General features: G+C 27.9%; 1 protein-coding gene across 1 annotated transcript in view; it reads right to left on the minus strand.

Moving 5' to 3' along the window:
* The window catches only part of LOC148237077 (MOXD1 homolog 1-like), a 61534-nt gene that overhangs the window by 25632 nt on the left and 12546 nt on the right, over nucleotides 1-23356 (minus strand). The window contains exon 2 of the mRNA XM_088183477.1: nucleotides 10399-11000. Coding sequence (XP_088039603.1) covers nucleotides 10399-10962 — 564 coding nt within the window. The 5' untranslated portion in view covers nucleotides 10963-11000. The remainder of the gene's footprint in view (nucleotides 1-10398; nucleotides 11001-23356) is intronic.

A 23356-nucleotide genomic window follows, 5' to 3' on the forward strand; every position in this document is an offset into this window, starting at 1 on the left:
TAGTATACAAGTTATAATTAAGCAATTAATAATAGCGCATCGTTTGAAAATACAAAGACAAGTTTAGGAGAGGTTGCTTTTAATCAAAATATGATTAAATTGGAAGCGATTATATGATATATAAAGCGGAATTTCCTACAGTGAGTGGTGAGAGGCTGGCTGTAAAATTATAAATTCATCTAACTTTGTATTTATGAGTTGAAAATAGTTTGAGAAACTACTATTAAGTTTATTAGTTTTAATCTTACTGCCTCCCGAGTTTAACCTATTACACTGAATAAAAACTTCTTTAAAGTATTATAAATAGAAGCGATATAAAATAACCGAAACTATTAACTTAATATTAATTAAAAAATCATAAATTAATAAATATGTATTAGTAAATTAAAAAATTCAATTAATACATATTTATTAACAACAGTTAAATATAATTTATGTATTTTAGTAAAAGCAAAGTTAAAATGATTATGTAATGTAAACGAGAGAAATCTAACAAAATTAACAGTTAGTACTTAAAAGTTATATAAATTAACCCAAAGTTTTATGTATTTATTACCCATGAAAAATATAATTTTATATATGAATTTAATATAAAAGAGTATTGAATATATTTTAATTATTTATAAAAAAACTATAAGGTTGTATCTTGTAATAATATCAATGTTATTAAAAAATTAAGCCGAGCTTAAAATCACTAAAATAATATTTATTAATAAACTTGCGACTAATTTGATGCGTTAAGCTATCATTTTTATTAACCCTTTCTGCGCCGTATGCGTGTTAATGCATGTCTGCCATATAAAATGATCGCGTAAGCACGCTTCACTTTGTACTCATTTAACTAGCTAATGTCAAGTGTTTTGTGTTACGAAATATGCTTTAACACATAGTGACATATCTTAAGATAATAACAAAATTTTGTACACAATAAATTGCAAATATAATTAATATTACAGAGATCTAAATCAAAGCTTTATACTTTTCTAACTATATTAATCAATAGCAATTGTAACGACGTTATTTTATATTTTAGAATTTTCCTACATTTTATTGTAGATTTATTTTTTGTATGCTATGTCAGTATTTTATGTATTTTAAATTTAAAATTTTAAAATTTTATTTTTTACAATAATTTTTTCTAAAATTAATGTGACAACTCTAATAAACACCCATCCCCCGATTTACACGGTAGATACGTTCTTCGCAAACCCCGCGTAAATGGAAACCGCGTAAAAAAGACACTGAAATCATAAAAAAATATAAGATTTTGAATGATTTGCTTGCCATTATATAAAAAACCGCGCAATTGACATTGATTTCATATTAAATTTGAAGATGCGTTCCGAAAAATCCACGCAAAAAGATACAGTTCGTTACATAAAAAATACTTATTTAAAACTGTAATAAGTACTTGTAATACGTCATGAGTATTTTACGAATATTTTTTACGGGGGATAGTTGACCATATGTATATATTTGAAAATATATAAATACTTTTTTAGCACTATAATTTTTAATAGCTATGTGACAACCCTAAAATTTTGTTTTTGTACATCTGTATAAAATGAATTTTTATATATATATATATATTTTTCAATATTTTTTAAATTTTTTTATTTTGTAATGTGACAACCCTGGCTTTGAAGGAAAAAGATTTTATTTTTGCTAGAATCCTAATGATTTTGACAAATTCATTATTTTTGGATAAAACGAGAATATCTTTTGCAACCACTTCTGGCCATATCTAAAAAAAAAATATTTTTTTACCGCTTTAAAGTGAACCGCGTAAATCAGGGGATGGTTGTACATATATGTATGTATATATTTGAAAATATGTAAATATTTTTCTATGAAATTTTATGAGCATTATATTTTCTAATAGCTATGTGACAACCCTAGCATTTTGTTTTTGTACATCTGTATTAAATGAACTTTATTTTTTTAAATATTTTTAATATTTTATTTTGTAATGTGACAACTCTGGCTTGGAATATAAAAAAATATTATTTTAATTTTTTTTTAAAAGATTTTGTTTTTGCTAGAAAATTCTTGGCCTGTACATATTTTGCGGCGTTGAAAAGATTAATTACTATAATTTACGAAGTAAACTATATTAAAATTATTAAGAAAATTGCGCAAAAGGAAATAATATTTTTTTCTTCAGTGTAGAATAACAATAGAAAGGCAAATAATATTATATTTCGAAACTAAGATTTTATACATAATGTATATGTTCATAATTTTGTGTCGACCATTCGCAAAACAAAATAACGTTTCTTGGAACTAATTTTTTCCATACATTCCAACGTTTACTTTCAAAAGTTCATTTTATAAACAAATATAAATTAAGTGTGGATGACGTTATCAGGCGGTGGAATTAAATGGCAAGTCATGAAAGTCAAGGAGTCCTTGCTGGAGTGTCGAGTTGTAATATTGTTGGCTGCGATTTTGCGATTTGTCGTGATGTGTTCTCGTGATGATGCAATCTCATGGCTCGTTTCTTTTTCTCTTTCTGTGACTAAATGACACATATTTTATAATGCTGGATCGAGACAGCTCTGGCGAATCACAGATTAGTGTTTATGATATACACCCACTATAAGTGTTTACGCATTAAAATAAAAAACGATCCAGATGGCCACACCGGCGTTCGGTATCAAAGAGTCGAATAACAATAGTAATGTGCTTTTTTTGACGGTGCGCATGGGCGATTAACGTCTCGGGAAGTGGTCTGTGAAATATTTTTAATTAATAACGCAATTATTTAGTCACTAGATCTCTCTTTTATTGTTGTGTTAATATTCTGTGTTTGACCTTATTTTTGAGACCGGTTGATCTCTCCTTTTGTTTGTTTGTCAAAACATCCGTACACTGTTTTTAGAGAAAGATAAAAAAGCATGATAAGATCTTTCTAAGAAATATAGAAAACTTTTGTCCTTTGCGCTTTGAGTACCACAGAAAGAACTACCTTATTAAATATAAGGGTCTCTCTGACCTCGAAAATATGTCATCATGGTTAAGCATCTATTTATTTTAATAGATAAGTTTCTATGATTTTTTAAAATAATATGATTTTATTAATTCAGTATGTTAAATAAAAATCGTAAATGATTTTTGCTGTTGCGTTTTTCAATTTTATTTTGGATTTTCTTATGCATATATTTTCTTTACAGCGGCTTTCAGGCCATCAAATAACATTAAATCAAAGGGTCGAAATATTTCGTCATCTTTACACCCCAATCATTGTAGATTTACAACTTTTCCCATTACAGTTTTACTATGTTTTTTTCCTTTCTCTCTCTGCTCCTCCGTTGTTCTTCATCTTCATGCCCTATGTATTTTTTTTGTTATCTCATTTCGCATTCATGATGTGTTATTTATATGGCGAATGTTCGCGAATTCTCCACGCCTTGCCCGAGTTCAATTTTTCAATTTATTCCTTTTAAAATATTCATACAAAAGAGTATTGCTCTAGATTTCTATATTATATTTAAACCAAAGTTCAATTTTAACCTCTCGAAAACGAACTGAGTCATTTTTTTTTATTTTTTATTGCTGTATATGCAAATGTTCTTTAAATAATATATTATATACTAAACCAGAGTTTCTCAGGTTACTTTTGCCATATTTATTTAGACCGACTAATGCGATTTTAAAAATTATTGGGTGACTAAATGCTTATATATTGCCCAAGCGAAGCCGTATTGAGCTCATACATAAGAAGACATTTTGTCTATGTGTATTTATAAATTTACCTTAAATTAAACGAAGCCACTTGATAGTATTCGTGGAATGCTAAGTACAGCCTCGAGTGTGTACTTCAAACATCAGGAAGTTAAAGTTTAGGTTCAATTAAAATAAAATTAGTTATTTTTTAATGGCGTAACGAAGAAAATATAAAAATAAACTAAGAAGTCATATAAACTTTGTAAGCATCTTCGGTGGGTAAACTTCGTTAAATAAATAAGCAAATTTAATGTGAATCAAATGTATCAGCTCACTGATTATGTACAACATTTATTTAGAACTGGGTTTGTATAAATATTTCTCTAGTAACTTTATAAACATGCGTTCGGTATTTTCAAGCGATATATAAACATATTTTTAGGAACGAGAGATTCAGATCAACATGCCAAAAAAAGTTTTTCGTGTGTATGTTTAGAGACATTAGGACTTTTAGATTAGTTACACATAAAATAATAAATAATATGCCAAAGAAGTGGAAAGAGTATTTTATGTGAAATGTACAACTATGGTTTATTTTATCTGGTTACTTGCGTTCTCATGAATCGGTAATATGAGACTGTCTTGTATTTTTACTCTGACAATCTGAGCTATGGGATTTCTTGTCTTTGAATTTGCACTTCCTATTCAAATTTCATATGCATATAAAAATTGAACCAGTCACACAGTCTATATTTTTAATCTAAATGCCAATTCTCTGATTTAAAACCAATATATTGAGATATATATAATTAAAGCATTTTTAAGATCGTATATGATATTATAAACAATTATTAAAAATACAATCTAATTGTTTTATAAATAATTATTGATTTTTAAGAATTAATACTGTAAAAAGTAATTCATAAGTCAATAAAATGAATTTCCTAACTCAAGAGATAATGGCAGTTAAAGCACCTTAATTTTACTCAAATGACAAAATAATTAATGTAGAAGATAATAACAATAATCCACTTGAATCTATGATACAGTACAATTTATTTCTAAATTAATCCCGCAATGTATCATGCCCTTTTTTATACATAAAGACATGATGAAAAATATGCCTTTATTATTATTTTATACAAGTCTCTCGTACGTGGCGTAACGCCCATATACTTTCGACATTATTAATTCCATACACTATTCATATTCAAACGTCGCAATCACTTATACCAAAAGATCTATCAACAACCTAACGGCATAGTAAAAAATATTAACGGGCCCTGGGCGTAAATCCAAAAGGGCTCTTTTCGCCTGACCTTTGAAATCAAATAAATGCTCGAATTCTATATATTTTTCTTCTTCTTCGATTCGAGCTGGCAACACAGGTATAGTGAATATACATATAGTGCGAGCGAGTCCCGAATTTTCCGCATGACGTCATTCCCTTTTCTCCCTTTGAATACCAAAACCGAAGTAATCCGTGTGCGTTTTCTTAAATCGCCTATATTTCTAGCTAATGTATTTTTCTATGTATTCGGTGCTATATCATCCTAGGCTTTTGTCTTTGTGTTGATTTTACCTTTTAACATTTGTGTTACAGTGACGTAACGATGTGTAAAACTTTATATTCAAGCATCGTACACTTTGAAAAATCAACAGTTAACCAATAATTTTCAATGAAATGTATTATTGATTCATAAGTAAATTTAAAAAGTATTAATATATATTAATACTAAATATTTACATATACTCTAAAAATATTGTTGTATTCTATAATAGCAGATTGCTTAAAATGCATTCAATCGATTATAACAAAGTTGAGATTTATATAAATCGAGCTATAATTAGACTGTTATTGGTGTAAAAATACCAGATCAAGAATCTGGCAATAAATATTATAATACAAAATGGATCGATATGAAAGGGTGAGCAGAGTAACTCACTTCTTGGAATTCTTGGAATTTCGTCGAAAGGAATAAAACTAGATCAAGTGAAATCATATGTCAAGAAGAAAAATAAAGCTTTTTATGAGAGTAGCGTTTCCAAACCGGTTTAAACTAAAACCGATTAACTGGTTTATCGGTCATTTAAAAACATACAAAAAATGTATATTTTTTACTCGGTTAACCGTTTTATTTAAATTGAAAAAATATGAATAGCGCACTCTATCAATTAATAAATTTCTAAGCGAAGCGACAGCGATAACCTTCAGAAAATATTTTCAGAAGAACCGTTTTTTTGTTGTAAATTAAGCTAGTTGAAAAAAATATTAAAATAGTCAATATTCTACGGCCGTCAAGTACGATTCTTATAAAACATATAAATAAGCGTGCATTTCATTAACCTTCATCCGTCCCTCAAATCGACTGTACACTAAAGTCCCTCGGGTCTTTTTCGACCCAGGCAGAAATTTTTGACTTGAAAGAAACAAAATGCAAATTAATTAAATTAATTTTATTAGTAACGGTAATGTTGACTGTTTGCGAATAATAAAGAGCGATTTATGGGCTAATTATTTATTTATTACATTTATTACATACATTATAGGAAAGTGCCTTACAAATAAATCTTTTACAATATTTACATTCTAATGCATGTTTATTGTCCGATTTTGGGCAAATGTGACATCTACCTTTTTTTTGAACACGTATCCTTGCTGTTGGTACTTCTAAAGGAGATGTAGTTGTGCATTTTTGTTCTAATATAAATTGTTGTCTTTTATCAATAATTTGCCCACGGTTTCAATGAAAATTTTCCTTTGATAATTTTTTTTATATTCCAATCTGGATAAACTCATGTAAATATAATAAATGCATTTGATATAGATATATCTAATATATTGGCAAAAAAAGTAATTGGTCATCTATTGGTTTTTCTTCGAGTACTGTAATTGGCTATTTTTGTCTAAGGTATCAACTCCTCCTTTCGTTGCATTATAATCTAATATAATGTTAGGTTTATTTTCAGAACCACCTGATAATTCCTTCGTTATGTGAAGAGTGCTCTGAAGAACAACACATTTCTTTTTTTTAGGAATGTATGACACTAAAGATGTATTCTTTGTAAATGCAAATTTTGAAGTAAAAATTGCTTTGCCTTTTACTTCGAGCAATACGGGTGGAATTGACGTTTTATTTTTTTGAATAGTGCCAATCATAGTATTTTTTTTTATAAGTAACATTTGACCTTGTTCATAAGAAGTGAAAAAGTTGTCAACTGTTACATTTCTCCCATCAAGTTGTTGACACAAATCTAAAACACTCGCCTTCCTTGATTCCTTTCAGGTGCTTCACCAGCTACTTTTCCAGTGTATATATATATATTCCAAACATAACTATTTTTGCTAGCACCCAAAATTTAATCCCATATTTAGCCGGCTTTTTTGGCATGTATTGTCGAAACGGACATTTTCCGCGGTATGAAAATCAATTGCTCATCGATTGTTACATTTTCGCCCAGATTATAAAGATATGGTAGTATTTCTACCCATTTATTCTAAAGTTCTCGAATTGGGGCTAATTTGTCAGTATTTCTTCTAGCAGCTCGTGTACTACGATCATCCAATCGAATGACTCGATATAATATTGAATCGTTTTAGTGACATACAATAGTAGCCCTGAATATATGTCGACCCTTTGTTTCGTGCCATAAATTTTCCAAATCCTCATTATTCAATTTATATATACCAGCTAACAACAAAAGTCCAATATATGCATCCAATTTGATAATATCAATATTTTGCAACCCTCTTTATACACGATTTCCTTCCAAAATGGTATTTTGAATAATAATAGTTTTTATAGAATTTGTAAACAATAATTGAAATGCAGAGTTCTGTTGATATGCGAGAAACAGCATACCTTGTGATTCCAGGGGTAGTTTTAATCATGTTTGATGATGATTGACGGCTATGTTGAAGGCTTTGATCGCCATTTAATACCTTTATCTTTAGAAAGATATGATGTAGATCCAGGAGGTACATCATCTATGTCACTATCAGAAGTTTCAGTCAATTCTTCAATATGATCTGACGTCTCTGAGCAGGTATCATTTCCCGAAGAAAATTCAAGTAAATTATCTTCTATTATAATCACTTCAAAAGAGTATTTCTTAGAAGGTGATAAACAATAAACATCTGTTTGCGCAGGGAATTCCAATAATTTGACCTAAAATAGACTTGGGTCATTTTCGACCCGAGGGACTTGAGTGTTACTTTTTTTACAAGAGATAATCCAGGTAACATATTTATTTTTTCTTTTCAAAAATTAGTTTATTATCTCAACAAAATCAAAGTCACGAAATTACAGATATGTAGTATTAATATTTTAAGATATATTTGCAAAACAAAATCGCTTCGGGTCGAAAAAGACCCGAGGGACGGATGAAGGTTAAAGTGAATCTGACAAATGTGATGAATCTGGTTGTGAGGAAAAAATATATTGAATACTTTTGTGGGGTCTTATTCTTAAAACTCACGTTAATTTAGTGTGACCAAAATGATCATCCATCAACAAGGAAACAAGACAATAGCGTAAAGTATGGAACCATACACAAAAGCCCTCGTTACGACCAGAAAAAAAAACACATTAATACACGCAAGTGTTCTTACAGCGAATATTCTTCGTTGTATAAAGAATATTTCTTTATTGCAAAACCCTCACGGAAACAATAAATTTCCGTTGCAGTATACGACCTTGGGCAATGCCTATCAAGCAAATGTCTGTTCTAATAAACGAGTTCATATATTGGCTGGATAATCGCTGCATGATTGTGATTGGTCAGCAAGCTTTGCAGCCCTGGATATCTTGGACTCCAACAAGGAGAGGGTAGTCACAAGCAGTCACTCGAAGAGTCCGCCCACCGACAACATACTGTCATGAATGCACACATCCGGAGACAGAATTTAACATACAAGCACAGTAGCAGAGAGGGATCAACCTTCCGCTGTACACCCATTACCACGCCACCTATAAGACCTCTGAGGACCTCCCACGACTTCATCTCTGCGCCAGCTTCTCCACCACCACTCGGAGCAAACATATCGCCATTTATCGTCTGTCGCAACATATGTAAATATAATCTAATAAAACACACCCCTATGGTTACTAAACCTTAAAATTTCAATAATTAATAATTTAATAATAATTTCTGAATACACAAAACGTATAAATATTCTAGTGTAATTAATTTTATTTTACAAAATTATGTATTAAATCAGGATAATATTATTATTAGCTTGTAAAACACGGTGGAATTACATGATACCTATGATTGAAAGGTTTATAAAAATTAAGATTTGTATTAGAAAAGCTCTGCTAAATCTTAGTCAGAAAAAATTGTATAATGAAATTTATTTTACAATTTTAGATAACCATTAGAAATTGGCGTTAAAGAATTACGTACGAGTGATTACAATTTTACAGGTGAAAGGAGTAATCCATTCTCTATTTGAACAGGTAAAAAATACAATAAATTGTAAAATGAAAAATGCCAAAGAGTGGATAGAAAATTGTAAATCTCTTTGTTAAAAATGCGAAAATTTTAAGAAATGTATTTATTTTATTGATTATTGTGATATTTTTCAGATTGAGGTGTGATTTATTTTATTTTAAAAATTGAACATTTAATATTTACTTTAGAATATCGCAATAATATATATTTTCGGAAGATTTATTTCTACTCATATTAAAAGTAGCATAGAAATTAAAAGTAACATATTATAGAAAATAAAGTACTGCAAAACCCTTTTATTCCCAGATAATTTGGCCTAACATATGCAAAATTATTTTTTAAAAAATCATTGATTTGTATTTTTAAATAAACTATGTTACACAAATGTGTTTTGAAAATTTGATATTTTTTGGGTACTCTCAGTGATGTGAGCTAATAAAAAGCAATACTAATCAGTAGCTACAACAGTAAAAATACATATTTACACTTCAATACATTTTAATTATATTGTCTACTACAACATATCTTTAGTTGACAACAGAAAAAATAACATTGCGTTATATTACAATGAAAAAGTTTTTTTTAAAAAAAACTTTTCTGAAGTACGTTTTTTATTTAAATATAATTATTGAGACCTACTAAGTGCCAATATTTAACATATGCTTAGTAAAGAATATTCAGTGGACTATTTATGTAAAATGGAGATAAAAATACATGCTTTTACTTTCACTTCACCAGCCATCCCTATCATAAAAAAGAGCGCGAATTTCTCTGTTCCATAACATAATTACTGGGAATTGTTAGGTACCGTTAAATTTACCTAAGCTAAAGAAAATATATTCCTTTCATATTGAAACGTCACAAATATACGGAAATACAAAAATAATGAACATGTTAAATTACATTTTAAGAATTTGCGAGGTGGGGTGATATTTGATATCCTGCACAGATAAAACTACCTAAGTTAATCTCCTATAATGAGCATAATTTTTTTTCAAGCAATATGGGCATCGCGGTTTATGTAATCTTGAGTCATGGAGTATTATTTTTAATAAATAAAATGTACGCACACTAAAGTAATTTGATAATATAATACTACTATATGTCAAATTAAGTACTCTAGTCAAATTAATTAATAAGCTACGTACTATGATATATATCAATTTGTAACAAGTGGCATTTGAGCATCTGTCATATCTTAAAGGATATCTCAATAGCTCAATACTTATATATTAAATCAATCTATTCTATACTACATAAATAATGATGAACACTTACCAATATTACAGCTTCTTCATTATTGTCGAACCATACGAGCACAGCGTCGTTGTCAATAGACAATCCTACATGTCCTTCGTCCTTGGCTTCCACCCTAAACACAATCTCGTCGACTTTGGTCTTCCATTGCAAAGCTACTTGACCATCGCCGAACCACTCGGTGTGACTCCAACCGGTGGACCTCAACACTTTTCCACTGTTCACCACCGATCTCTTCTCTCTGGAGGCGAACTTCTCATTGATGATGCTCCACGCCTTGTGGCTGCGTTGCTTGAACCACTTTTTGTCTTGCTTTTTGTTGAATTTCCGCTCCGGCGGCTGTTCCGTGGCGGAATAAGAAAAAGTAGAAGTTCGCTCATGCAAATGATGAACAGCTGTCGTTGCTTCTACTTCTACAGATCTGCTGCGATTGCGATCCAACCGAACGAATACGGATTGTCTTCCTGGTTGGTCGCGGTCTATATGATTCTCGTGATTCGTTGCCACAGTTGAAGTCCTGGGCAGCTTCGCTCCGACCAGAGCTAAGACAGCCAAGAATAAGGATAATGATCTGAGCACGCACATTGTAATCTTATCACTGAATTTAGTTCACTTCCTCATTTCTGCGAACAAAACAAACAAATGGTTATGGTAAACGAAGCGTGTTGTTAATTTGTTTCGGTTAATTGCTACAGCCGTAAAAACCTTTCATTCTTCAGTTGCTTCTAAATTAATGAGAGCTGAACTCGGAAGGTAAAGTCATGCTTTGATGTAAACAAGTAGTTAACCGCGTTTGACCCTTTCATCACAATTTCAATGGTTTATGCAATACGGAATTTTTTCGTTAGCGTTTACAATAAAAGGTTATGTAAATGCTGATCAATTTAATAAAAAACAACGGCCAAGTCAGGTAAACAATATTGTTTACATTATACATATAATAAAGCAATCACATTTTTATATAAGAGCAATTGAAATTAACAATGCTTTATGTTATGAAATATTAAACGTGACACATTTTATTAAATTTATAAAGTATTGTCATTTATTGACATTCATCGAAGAAAATCTGAAAAACGTAAATAAAAAGAAAAAATATGTTCTTGAACGATTTTGTAAATATCTTTGTTTCAAATATTTACTTTGGGTCTTCTGAATCAGTCAGAACGCAATGGAATGTACAATGGAGCCTTTAAAGCGTATATTTAGTCCCTTTGCATTATATTTACATATATGTATAATATTTAAATAACTATTAAAATTGAACTAAAATAAAATATTAGTATCTATTCGTTAAACTAATCAACTGATAGTATATGTATATGTTATATTAAATATGAAATGATATACGAATACATTTTCACTAGTAGATATATATTTTTACTAGCGAAAATATAATTTTATATAAGCGATTAAATTTTAAAACGGATTCTAATATTCAAGTTAAAAATTAATTTTAAAGAATAGAGCAAAAAACATCAATGATATTTTAGTAGAAATATTCTTGCATCACCTTTTTATAAATATGTATGTACACGAAAGCTTAATAGAATACACAACGTTTCATGCGACGTATCATTGTTACGTAACATGAATATTTTAAGCTATTGTTCCTTGTGTAAAATCGTTTCATCGTTGTGTAAATTTCAGTGTTTATATTTGTAATTAGTGAGCAAGGTCCGCGTTGTATGAATGTATGTATTTACTGGTTAAACTTTTTGAGTTAAATGGGAGCTTTGAATGATATGAAATATAATATTTTAAATATACATGCATATAACAAATAATATATATTACTTTGTATATCAAACATCTAGTATTCAAATTCAATTGTAAAATAAATATAATGTAACATATTGTTGTATATTATAAAAAGCAAAATGTTTGTATTAATATTTTTTTTAATAAAATATTTGCTTTGAGCAAGTAAATTTTATTATACTATATTTATAGTATAAGAGTAAAATTTATAACGAACCTATTACCATATAACGTTGAAATTTAAAACTTTCTGAATTAGGTTAATTAAAATCTTAATCAAAAGAAATTTATCTCAAAGTACTCATGAATGAGTTTAAAAATATAATAATAATATTATGTTAAAGGTTGATTTTTTTAAAATGGAAGCCAAAAATATTATATTTCACCCTTGTAACGAGATTTTCTCTTCGAGTGGCGCTTATGCTATATAAAAATTATTAGGGTTTCAATCATCTGATTGAAGTTTCGCCACTCGAATAATAATGAGGTGTTATTGAAATATATAAATATTTATCGAAAATTAAATTGATATTTAATATGGAATATATAATTTTAAATTAGGGTTCTATTGAATATGTCATGATCGACGATGAATAAAAGCTTTTAAAAATATTTCTGTATATAAAAACGCAGAAGATGAATTGGGATAATATTTTCGATAGCAAAAAAGTGACTTAATTCATTTTAAACTACTTTACTCGATGAGTTTGTCTGTATTTAGACTAATAAAAAATCAAGCTATAGCAAAACATGTATTATTTTATATAACTACGTGTTACACGTAGCCTAAAAAACAAACACAATAGCAAGAAACTAATTCTGTATTTTGTACATGGTTATGAAAAACTGAACGCAATTTTTCTAGCAATTAAAGTATGATTGAAAATGAAAAAAAATGCAATATGACTATAAAGCATCAATTGGTAATTAGTATTGGCATAGAAATAATAATGACGCCATATATAATAAAATATATGACTCTAATAGAAATCTAGAATTTATTAAAAATAACTAAAATAAAAATTAAATAATTGACGAAATAAGTAATAAATTTATTATGTTTCTACGAACCTAATCAAAAAATGAGTACATATTTTAATTGTTTATTATGTTTGTTTGCATTGTAGATATAATTAAATATGTTTATATAATAATTTAAAATGATTTAACAGCAAAATTATTAAAAATATCGATTCTCACTTTCTATCTAGTTTTATTTTCATAAAGTTTTGAATGAAAATGTAAAAAAATACAATATAACTTTGAGAAACATCAGTTGATAATTAGAATTATTTCACGAATAATGCTTAGTATAATAAAATATATAAGAAATAAATAGTTTAAATTTGAAATTAGTATTAAATGTAGATTTTTATTATGTTTATAAAAACTTAAAAAATAATTCTGGCATTAATTATTTTTAATAGTGGTTCTGTGTATTTTGCATTGATGCAAATAATAAAATACTTTATTTTATGAATTTAAAATGATTTAACAGTAAAATCATAAGAAACATCGACGCTTAAGTTTTTAAGCGGTATCGCCGTACATGTACGGCGGTCGATCTTTCACTGTTTATGTACTTCATATAGTTATATATTTACATATATAACTAAATAAATAATAAATAAAAATCATTATATTTTTAAAATTTAATTTGATGTACATGATTTTTATAGAAAATAATACCAATAAATTAAAAAATATGCTATATTATTTTTATAAAAAAATAATAAAAGCATCTGAATTGATATAAAAAAATTCCACGAAAGCCCAAAAATATATAAAATTTATGTAAAATAAAATTTAATACTAGAAAAGTGTTAAAATAAATTATTAAAACACACTAATACAAAATAGTAGTAAAATAATCAAAAGCGTTTTTTTTTACCTAGCTATAAACGCAATATAAATAATAATAAACAGGAAAAATACGTAAGATTAACTAGCTCTCAGGTGTTAACTAATAAATGTGTAAAAATTCGCTCACTACTTAAAAGGTAATAAAATATATGTATGTATGAGAAATATATAACCAAAAGAAGCATTTATATATATTCTTATAGGAAGCTGGAATTAATTAAATTAAATTATGTACTAAAGAAATAAGTTATAAATTTAATGTATATCATGTTTCTAAGAAACTAATCTAAAAAATAATACATACATATATAAATTGTTTGTAGTAGTGGTAATGTTTATTTGAAGTGCTACATATAATAACGTATTATATATAATGAATTTAAAATGATTTACCAGTAAAATTATTAGAAACACTGATTGTTAATTTATTAAAGATTATAAAAACATTGAAGTTTGAATGAAAATGCAAAAAAATATAATATAACTTTACGAAACGCTAGTTAATAATTAATATTATTTTAACAGCTTACCGCAACGGGCTTTTTTTGACGAACTTTGCTTAGTGGCCGGAAGATTTTGCAGAATAATGGCAAATAATTATCTTTTGCAGTATATTATCTATAATTTGTAAAATAATTAAAATATTTTATTGAAATTTAATATGTAGCTTTTTTATGATTTGTCGCAAAAATATACTAAGACATACCTTTTGAAAATTGTTTTGAGTATATGACCCCGAATTCAGAAATTCCACACAGATAAAAAAATGCATTTTATAATCGAAGACACGCATCTCTTCTGAACTATCGACCGAAACGTATCGCAAAAATTGTTCTTTTCTCAGTGATTTTAATTTAAAATGTATTTTCAATCACCGCAAAATAGACAAAAGAAAAAAATAAAGGTATGTCAGAATTTCAAAAATATAAAATTAAAGCTCCTGCAGATGAAACATGACAGAAAAGGTAAAACGCTTAACCAAATTTGGAAAACAAATAAGAAAAAAATACTTTTCATGACAGCCAAATGATAGACACAGGTAAAAAACCAGAACGACCAGCCTTACAATATATAAACCTCAATGTATTATATAATGAACTATAATAAATATATTGAAGTTGTTGATCGCAACGATCGCCTAGTTACCTAACATTTCAAAAAACAACGAAAAAAACAAAAAAATGTTGTGTTTTATTTATTTTAATGTACATTGTTTCATTCGTTTAGTGTCCATCAAATTTTGAATCGTAACAGTAAAATTAAATTCAAAGATTTTCTTTTGAATATGGCTAACGGATGGATGCAGAATCCAGTGGAATCTATCGATTATGAAGATGTTCAACCATTTTCTAACGTGCCTGCACTGTCGATCCACCAAAAAGGCTTTCGGATTATATAAGCTAAAAAACCGTCATCCAATAAAAATAAAAAGTGTCGAGAAATATGTTAGAAGAAAATGTCGTGCTTATTCTGCACATAGATACAGCATATATGTGCAGAAGTTGTGAAATTAAACGTATCAAAAATATCTAAATAGATAAAAAAGTGTAAATAATAAAAATAAATATAAGTGATATAGTGTGGTTCAAAAGTGAAGTGCTTAAAATAAATGTGTCTGTGACAGTTGTAAGCAGAAAAAGGACGCCGAAAAATTTGGTGAGTGCAAATTATATTATATTATAAACGGATTTTTTTTATCGTATATATAAGAATTTATAGAAGTATTGAAAAATACATATTATTAAATTATTAATAACTGGCTTGTAACCATTGCAACCATTTTTAATTTATACAAAATATTATGAATGAAAAATACATATTTATTCGTTCATGATTTTATTCCTCAGAGTTTCTTTTTTCAATTATTTTACAATAACTATCAGAATTGTAGCTTTTTTCCCCTGGTTTCTTATTCTGTAAATCATTGTGGTTTTCTAAACGCTGAGGAAATTTCAAAATAGAACACCCTGTAAAAATGTTCGCAATTTAGTTGATAATATTTTTTGGAAGTTCCTTGATTACTGTGTTATTTAATTTATCTACATATACCGTAACTACAATACTTTTTAATTTTGCAATAACATACATACTTTTAGGTCAAAAAACTTGATGTTTGGACTTCTTTTGATTGGATTGGTTTTATGTTAACTAGCTAGATAGTTTGCCTCTAAAATTTATTTCTGTTCAAGAAGTGTAACATAAAATATTATTTTTTATATAAAATAAATAATTATGGTTCATACATTTCATAAAAAAAATTCACGTGCCCCAAAAAGGCTACGTCTCATTACATTGCGTCGCTTTAGGATAACGTGACTATTTTAAGTAAAATTAAATTAAATTTTCATTTGATAGTAAGTAGAAATAGTATACTATCATATCTGATTATCATATAGTGGCAAACTTGATGGTATCTTAGTATTTTTTTAATAAAAGGAAACGCATGACGCAGGACTCATACCTGTTCTTTTAAGACTCGTATACGAGTCCTCGGGCGTTAAGCTGTTAAGAATATTAATGACGCCTCATATATTAAAATATATGATAAATAAATAATCAAAAAGTGCATATTTAAGAAAAACATATTTGATATAAACTAATAGGAATCCAAAATTAGGTAAAAATAGCTAAAATAAAAATCAATTAACTGCCAAAATTAGTAATGAATTCGAATATACAATGTATATTTCTATTGTATTTATAATTACTTATTTTATTTTTTTAATTTTTTTAGCTTAATAGCTAATTTTTACATCAAATAAATTTATTTATATTTTAATAATCTAAATATAACTACAGACTATAATAATGGTGATGTTTATTTGCAACGGTAATTCAGTTTCATTTTGAGAAACATCGGTTGTCAATTAGTAGTATTATATTCCGTTAATCATACGATTATTAATGATGCATAATATTATAAAATTGACGGTAAATAAAAAATCAAGAAGTGCATTCCTGACAATATACATAATTATCTTGATCGTATCTTGAATTTATAAAATTCATCTAAAATAATAATTAAGAAAATTATGAAATTGGCAATTAATTCTCGAACTTACGAGACAACCTAATATCATTATCCGCCTCTAGTTTTTATCTCTCGTTTTTACGTATGCGAAAATTCGCACAGTATCTACATAACAGTCTCCTTCCGGCGGCAGTGATCTTTCCGAGGTCAATCGCTATTTTAGTACAACTATAGTATAAAACAACACACCGTCTAGCAAGTTTATGGAGAATTATTAATTGTTAATAACCGATCCGTTGTTTATACGACATAAAACGGCGGATATTGAAAGCGGTTCAATCGACAGGAAGCTGTACATTATCCTGGATATATTATGAATAAATATCCGGTTCCTGTATACGCGCAAAAAACTGGTTTTCATCGGTTAGGTTGACGAAAAATCAACCGACTCGAACCGAAGCGATTAATTAAGAATAGCAGCGAGTTAATGTATCATTGATAATTACTGCAAATACAATTAATTCACCTAATGCAATTTTAATTATATGATATTTACAAATATATTCCGCTAGAAACTTTATGGTTATTAATGTAAATAAATATATAATACATTAGCATTACATACCATAAAGTGAAGTTACTTGAATAATATACATATATCTAATTATATGGATGATATATTCACAATTTAAAATCAATGGTAAAACTAATTACTAAGTATCTTAAACGAGATATTTGTCATTTAAATGCAATTTTAATTTATATATATCAAACAAACATAAAAGCACAAAAATGATCTTTAAACTCAAAATTACCCAGATCCCACTTGACTTCATTAATGTTCTAAAAATATCGATACTTCTTGCACTAAGAAAAGGTTGAGTTTAGGTTTAAGCAGAAAATTGATTCGCAACTGACAAATTGAGTATAATATGCATTTTATAGCTGCTTATAATTTTACTTCAAATTTTTCGTTGCTTTATATTGTACGAATATGAATTAGCCAAACCCAATAAATGTACAAATTAATCAAACTTCACTTGGCAATTTGTTTGTTTTTGAACTTTCATTAGGTTTGAGTTAGCACAGAAAGTAGACGTTTCGCAACTGTCAAAATGGCATGCGGTCGGGGGGGGGGAACAATAAATATATTTTTATTTTATTATTTTCTATTAATTTATTTTTTTAAATTTTATTCGACGATTCTTTTAACAAAAGTCATCAGTAATCGCATTGTCTTTCATAAACTTGTCTAAAAGTTTTTTTTCGATTGATATTACTGGAAGAGCTGATAATCTATTCTTACTTTGACTATTTCTAGTAAATGTATTGATTCTTTTCATTGTAGAAAATGATCTTTCTACAGAAGCATTTATCGCTGGTATGGTAAAAATTAATTTTATTAAATTTATTACTTTCGTTAAGATATCTTTTAGTGAATTGTTAATAATCACATTATTAATGCAATTTAGAGATTTTAAATGGAGTTTTGGTGGTCAATATATATATATATATATATATATATATATATATATATATATATATATATATATATATATATATATATATATATATATATATATATATATATATATATATATATATATATATATATATATATATATATATATATATATATATATATATATATATATATATATATATATAAATTAGTTCACTTTTCAACTCCATAAAATTAAAAAAAGTTCTCTACGAGCGTTAAAGTGATGTAAAAAGCGGTTCTGGAAAATCCTTTTTGTATTTTTTAAATTTAGAACACAAGTGTACGAGAAATTTTATACCAGCCTGGCTATTGATATGGGAAGCCGGCAGCTCCCACTGCGAAACATGAAGGCCGAAAGGCCGGAGAAATAGACGGATTAAAAATGTCAACCGTATGAACGGTTGATGATGGGCGACTGTAAACACGAGCATGAGTAACGGTTAAGGTTCTAGTGCCCATGCGCGACCAATTCATTACCCGATAAGCAATTCATGGCGCACGCGTATCGACTGCGTCCACGCTGCAATCGGCTTTAGCCGCTCCCTCGGTATGGTTGTCTGTAGCCGATTTATTATGTATGTATATATTTATTTATATATATATATATATATATATATATATATATATATATATATATATATATATACCGGTAAAAATGTATTTATTATTGATATGATTTAACGAAATAATTAGTGAAGTTATATTTATACTAGTGAAAATATAACTTCACTAAAAAATACACATTCACTGTAACATATGTAGCATATACATATATATATATATATATATATATATATATATATATATATATATATATATATATATATATATATATATATATATATATATATATAAAATATTACTTTTACATCTACGTTTATATTTTAGTATGTCTGATTATCCATGGATTTTTTATTGTATAATATATAATTATATATAATTGTATATTTTCTTATAATTTATATTACAGAACATTTTTCAATTAATTTTATAAATGTACGTTATAAAATTAGATATTACATAAATTTCGCCTTTAGATTGCTATTAGCTTCTTTATAGTCATTAAAACTGAGTGTTAATGTTTCATTTTATTATCCTACAAAATGATGATTGCATTAAATTGCTATAAAGATAACAATATTTTACAATTATTATTTAATACTCGCACATGGTTTCATTCTTAACCTACTTATTTTATTTATTAAAATGTGTAGCGAGTATTAAACAAAATGTTTTTGATTGTATTTTCACTGATATATGTATATGCACGTATCCATAATAAGTAAAGAGACTGTTCTATGCATTTTATAGCACGATAGACCAGTGGTACATGTAGATGACTAATACCTAAAATAATTGGTTTCTAGTGTTTGTCAATTCTATCGATACTGTAGGAACGAATTTAGTGTTTATTATATAAGACAATAATCATAAAGTAAGTTTTCCTTATTCTTTTTTATCTCACATAAAAATATCAAGATGAATTATTAAAATATAATCGAGCTGAGTCGTACAAAGTGATATATTGATTGTATGTTGTAATGATTAATATAGGTAATAAAATATATTTTGATTCTAGTCTCAGTATTTAAAGGTTGTTGATTGTGTTTACATTGTTTACACATTTACAAATAAATAAATATTTTTTATTGATTTTTATCTGAATTATTTTATCAACTATTTTATTTATTCAGTGATATACTATTGATAATAAACATTTAACTTTATTTTATATATAGAGACAAAAAATACAGCTTTTGTGTACACGTTAACGAATAACACAAATGGACTTGTTGAACTTGTAAAGTTTCGACTATTCCAGTTCGTTGAAGCCTCTTTTTAAATAGATTTTTTTCGAATCTATCCTTCAGATCGTTGCCAAACATTATGCATACACTTTACTATATACAAATATTTCCCTGGTTCGTTCGTGTAAGTATGTAGGCGGTTTAGCGTGTTCATGGTCCGTAAAGGAATTCAGTTTTTGCACTTGGCCGCTCACAAGCGCAACGTCTACGACGTGAATCCGTTTAGATGCGATGCTTTTTGTATTTTTTTTATATTGTTAGTATCAGCGAGGATGTAAGAAAAATATAAAAAAAATACGGAGCAAAAAATCCTCCAAAACGCCGCTTGAGAACAGTGATATATAAATATTATACATAAACGTTATGAGAGCAGGAAAAAAATGTTTGAAGAATGGTTTAAAATTATAGATAGATGTATATATGTATATTCAAATAAGTACTATACATCTTGTATCGGCATTTTTTATGGAATCAATCCATTTGTAAAAATATGGTACCTGACATATTGCTCTACTTGAGATTTGAAGATTTGATAGAGTGAAAATCATTATTAAAATTTATGCTATTTTATTGCGATGCAGTTGCATTTTGTTAGAACTAGCATTTCCAAATATTCGTATATCGAATAGTAAACGATAATATATACAAATACATTCGATAAGCTATGAAGGTTAAAAAATACAGTTTGAATAATGAATATAAGTTTATACACATAGCGGTAGTATTTGATAAAATTTTCAATATCGCTAATTTCTAGGATTCTTATAGACACGCTATAAAATAATTTGTTATCTCTATGAGCTAGCTGCGATTTGGTTAAGATCGATATTACAGTAACCTGACGGACCGTTCAGTACTAAAATAATATTATGAATACTCTCGCAACAAATAATTCTCTCATATTTATAAAAGTCATTTAAATTAATAACTAGTTATTTTATTTTAAAATAAGTTTGAAGTGCTTCGGTTGCTAATCAAATCATGATCGTGTCTTTCACATATGCTCATATATTATATGTATATAACGATGCTTGTTATCGAGAAAATATTCTTGTGAAATTAAAATCGTATTTAACAAAAATACAGTAGGTGATTTTACAAATTCAAGGTGCATATAACTAAAAAAAAATTTAAGCCCTGTTGAAATAGATTATGATTTCAGAAATAAAATTACTTTAAAAAGCATCTTTTCAAACTTGCTTTCATATTACACACAGGCCTACCGAGATGGAGGAGAAAAAGGAGACAAATTCCCAAAGGTCCCGTTCTCCTTGAGGGGCCCAACTCATAGCAAGAATATATTTATAAAAAAATAAAAACCGACCTCAAATAATGAATCTGAACTAAATTACAGTTGTTTGAAATGTATACCTATATAGTGATGTATTTCAGGTATAAGTTTCTTTAGCTGTTTTTCATACATAATATACAATTAATAAAAGGAGCGGAACATTGCCTTCAAAAGTGCCCACTTTCTAGGTAGTACTTTCACAAAAAACATTATTGTTCAAAGGGATAGATTGTAGTTTTTTTGACGCGGCTCCGTTTGTGTTAAGATTTTTTTGCAAATTATTATTACTTTATGGCTTTTTGAACGTTTAAAAAATATAAGACATTATAGGAAATATTTAATGAATGTAAGTTAGTTGCAGTAAATTTAAGTATCTGAAAATTAAGATCGATTACCTAAGGAAATAATGAAAAATCAACAACAGTACCAGGTGCATTATATAAATTTAATGTTTTTATAAATTTTAATATTAGTAATTTAACAATTGCATTTAATACAGAAATGTGCCTTTTCCTCAAAGAAAATTTAGAAAAATCTATTCCGCAAATATTTCTTAAAATATGTGATTTTAGTAAAATCATATCTGAGTACATTTTCATCAGTAGATATATGTTTTTACCAGTAAAAATATAAATTATCTGGAAAGTGCTATTAAAATTATATGATTACAACTTTTCTTTATATAGTATTATATATATTTACATACTTATCATTATTTACTTATATCCAATGTATAAATGTTACAGTGAATGTGTATTTTTTGGTAAATTTATATTTTCACTATACAAGTCCAAATACATTTTCATCAGTAGATATATCTATGTATTTCTACTAGAAAAAATATAATTTAATTGATAGGCGCTAATATGCTGCTCTAAAATGTATATGAAGCTAAATTTGACAGTTGCGAAACGTCCATTTTCTGTTCAAACCCAAACCTAACGTAATTAAAGTTCTTAAACTAATGATAGTTTTAGACAAAATACAAACTAAGCCAACTCATCTCTCAAGGAAAAGTAATCGGAAAAATAAATACAGACAGGCGTTGCATCTCACATATGGCTCCACAGTTTCTCTGCATTTCGATATTACACTATGTTTTAAAAATATGATAGCTATCATTACTGATATTAATATGAACTTATTATATAAGAGGGCTGATCAAAGTATTTTCAAACCGAATTTTGGTCAATAGGAGAGCGCAAAAACAATTATCACTTCTCAGAAGGCAAAAATTCACGGCAAAAGCAATAAAATCGTGTCGGAGTCGTCGCAGTGGGAACGCTCGGTAACGAGCGTTCCCACTGCGACGGCGACGGCACGATTTTATTGCTTTTGACGTGGATTTTTGACTTCTGAGAAGTGATAATTGTTTTTTGCGCACTCCTATTGGTCAAAATTCGGTTTATATGATCCTTATTAAATTTAAAGTATTATTATAAAAGTCGCAGTATAAACGCCAGATTACCGAGCGTTCCCACTGCGACGGCAATGGCACAATTTTATTGCTTTTGACGTGGATTTTTGGCTTCTGAGAAGGGATAAATGTTTTTTGCACTCTCCTATTGAGCAAAATGCGGTTTATATGTTCATTATTAAATTTAAAGTATTATTATAAAAGTCGTAGTGTGAGCGCCAGATTACCGAGCGTTCCCGCTGCGACGTCGACGGCACGATTTTATTGCTTTTGACGTAGATTTATGACTTCAGAGAAGGGACAATTATTTTTTTATGCTTTATTTGATTCTCAGTTGTAATATTGTTATAAAAATCTCAATGTA

Source organism: Plectrocnemia conspersa, unplaced genomic scaffold (assembly GCF_051122295.1).
Source record: "Plectrocnemia conspersa isolate PC_06_02 unplaced genomic scaffold, ASM5112229v1 ptg000003l, whole genome shotgun sequence".
NCBI classification, from domain to species: domain Eukaryota; kingdom Metazoa; phylum Arthropoda; class Insecta; order Trichoptera; family Polycentropodidae; genus Plectrocnemia; species Plectrocnemia conspersa.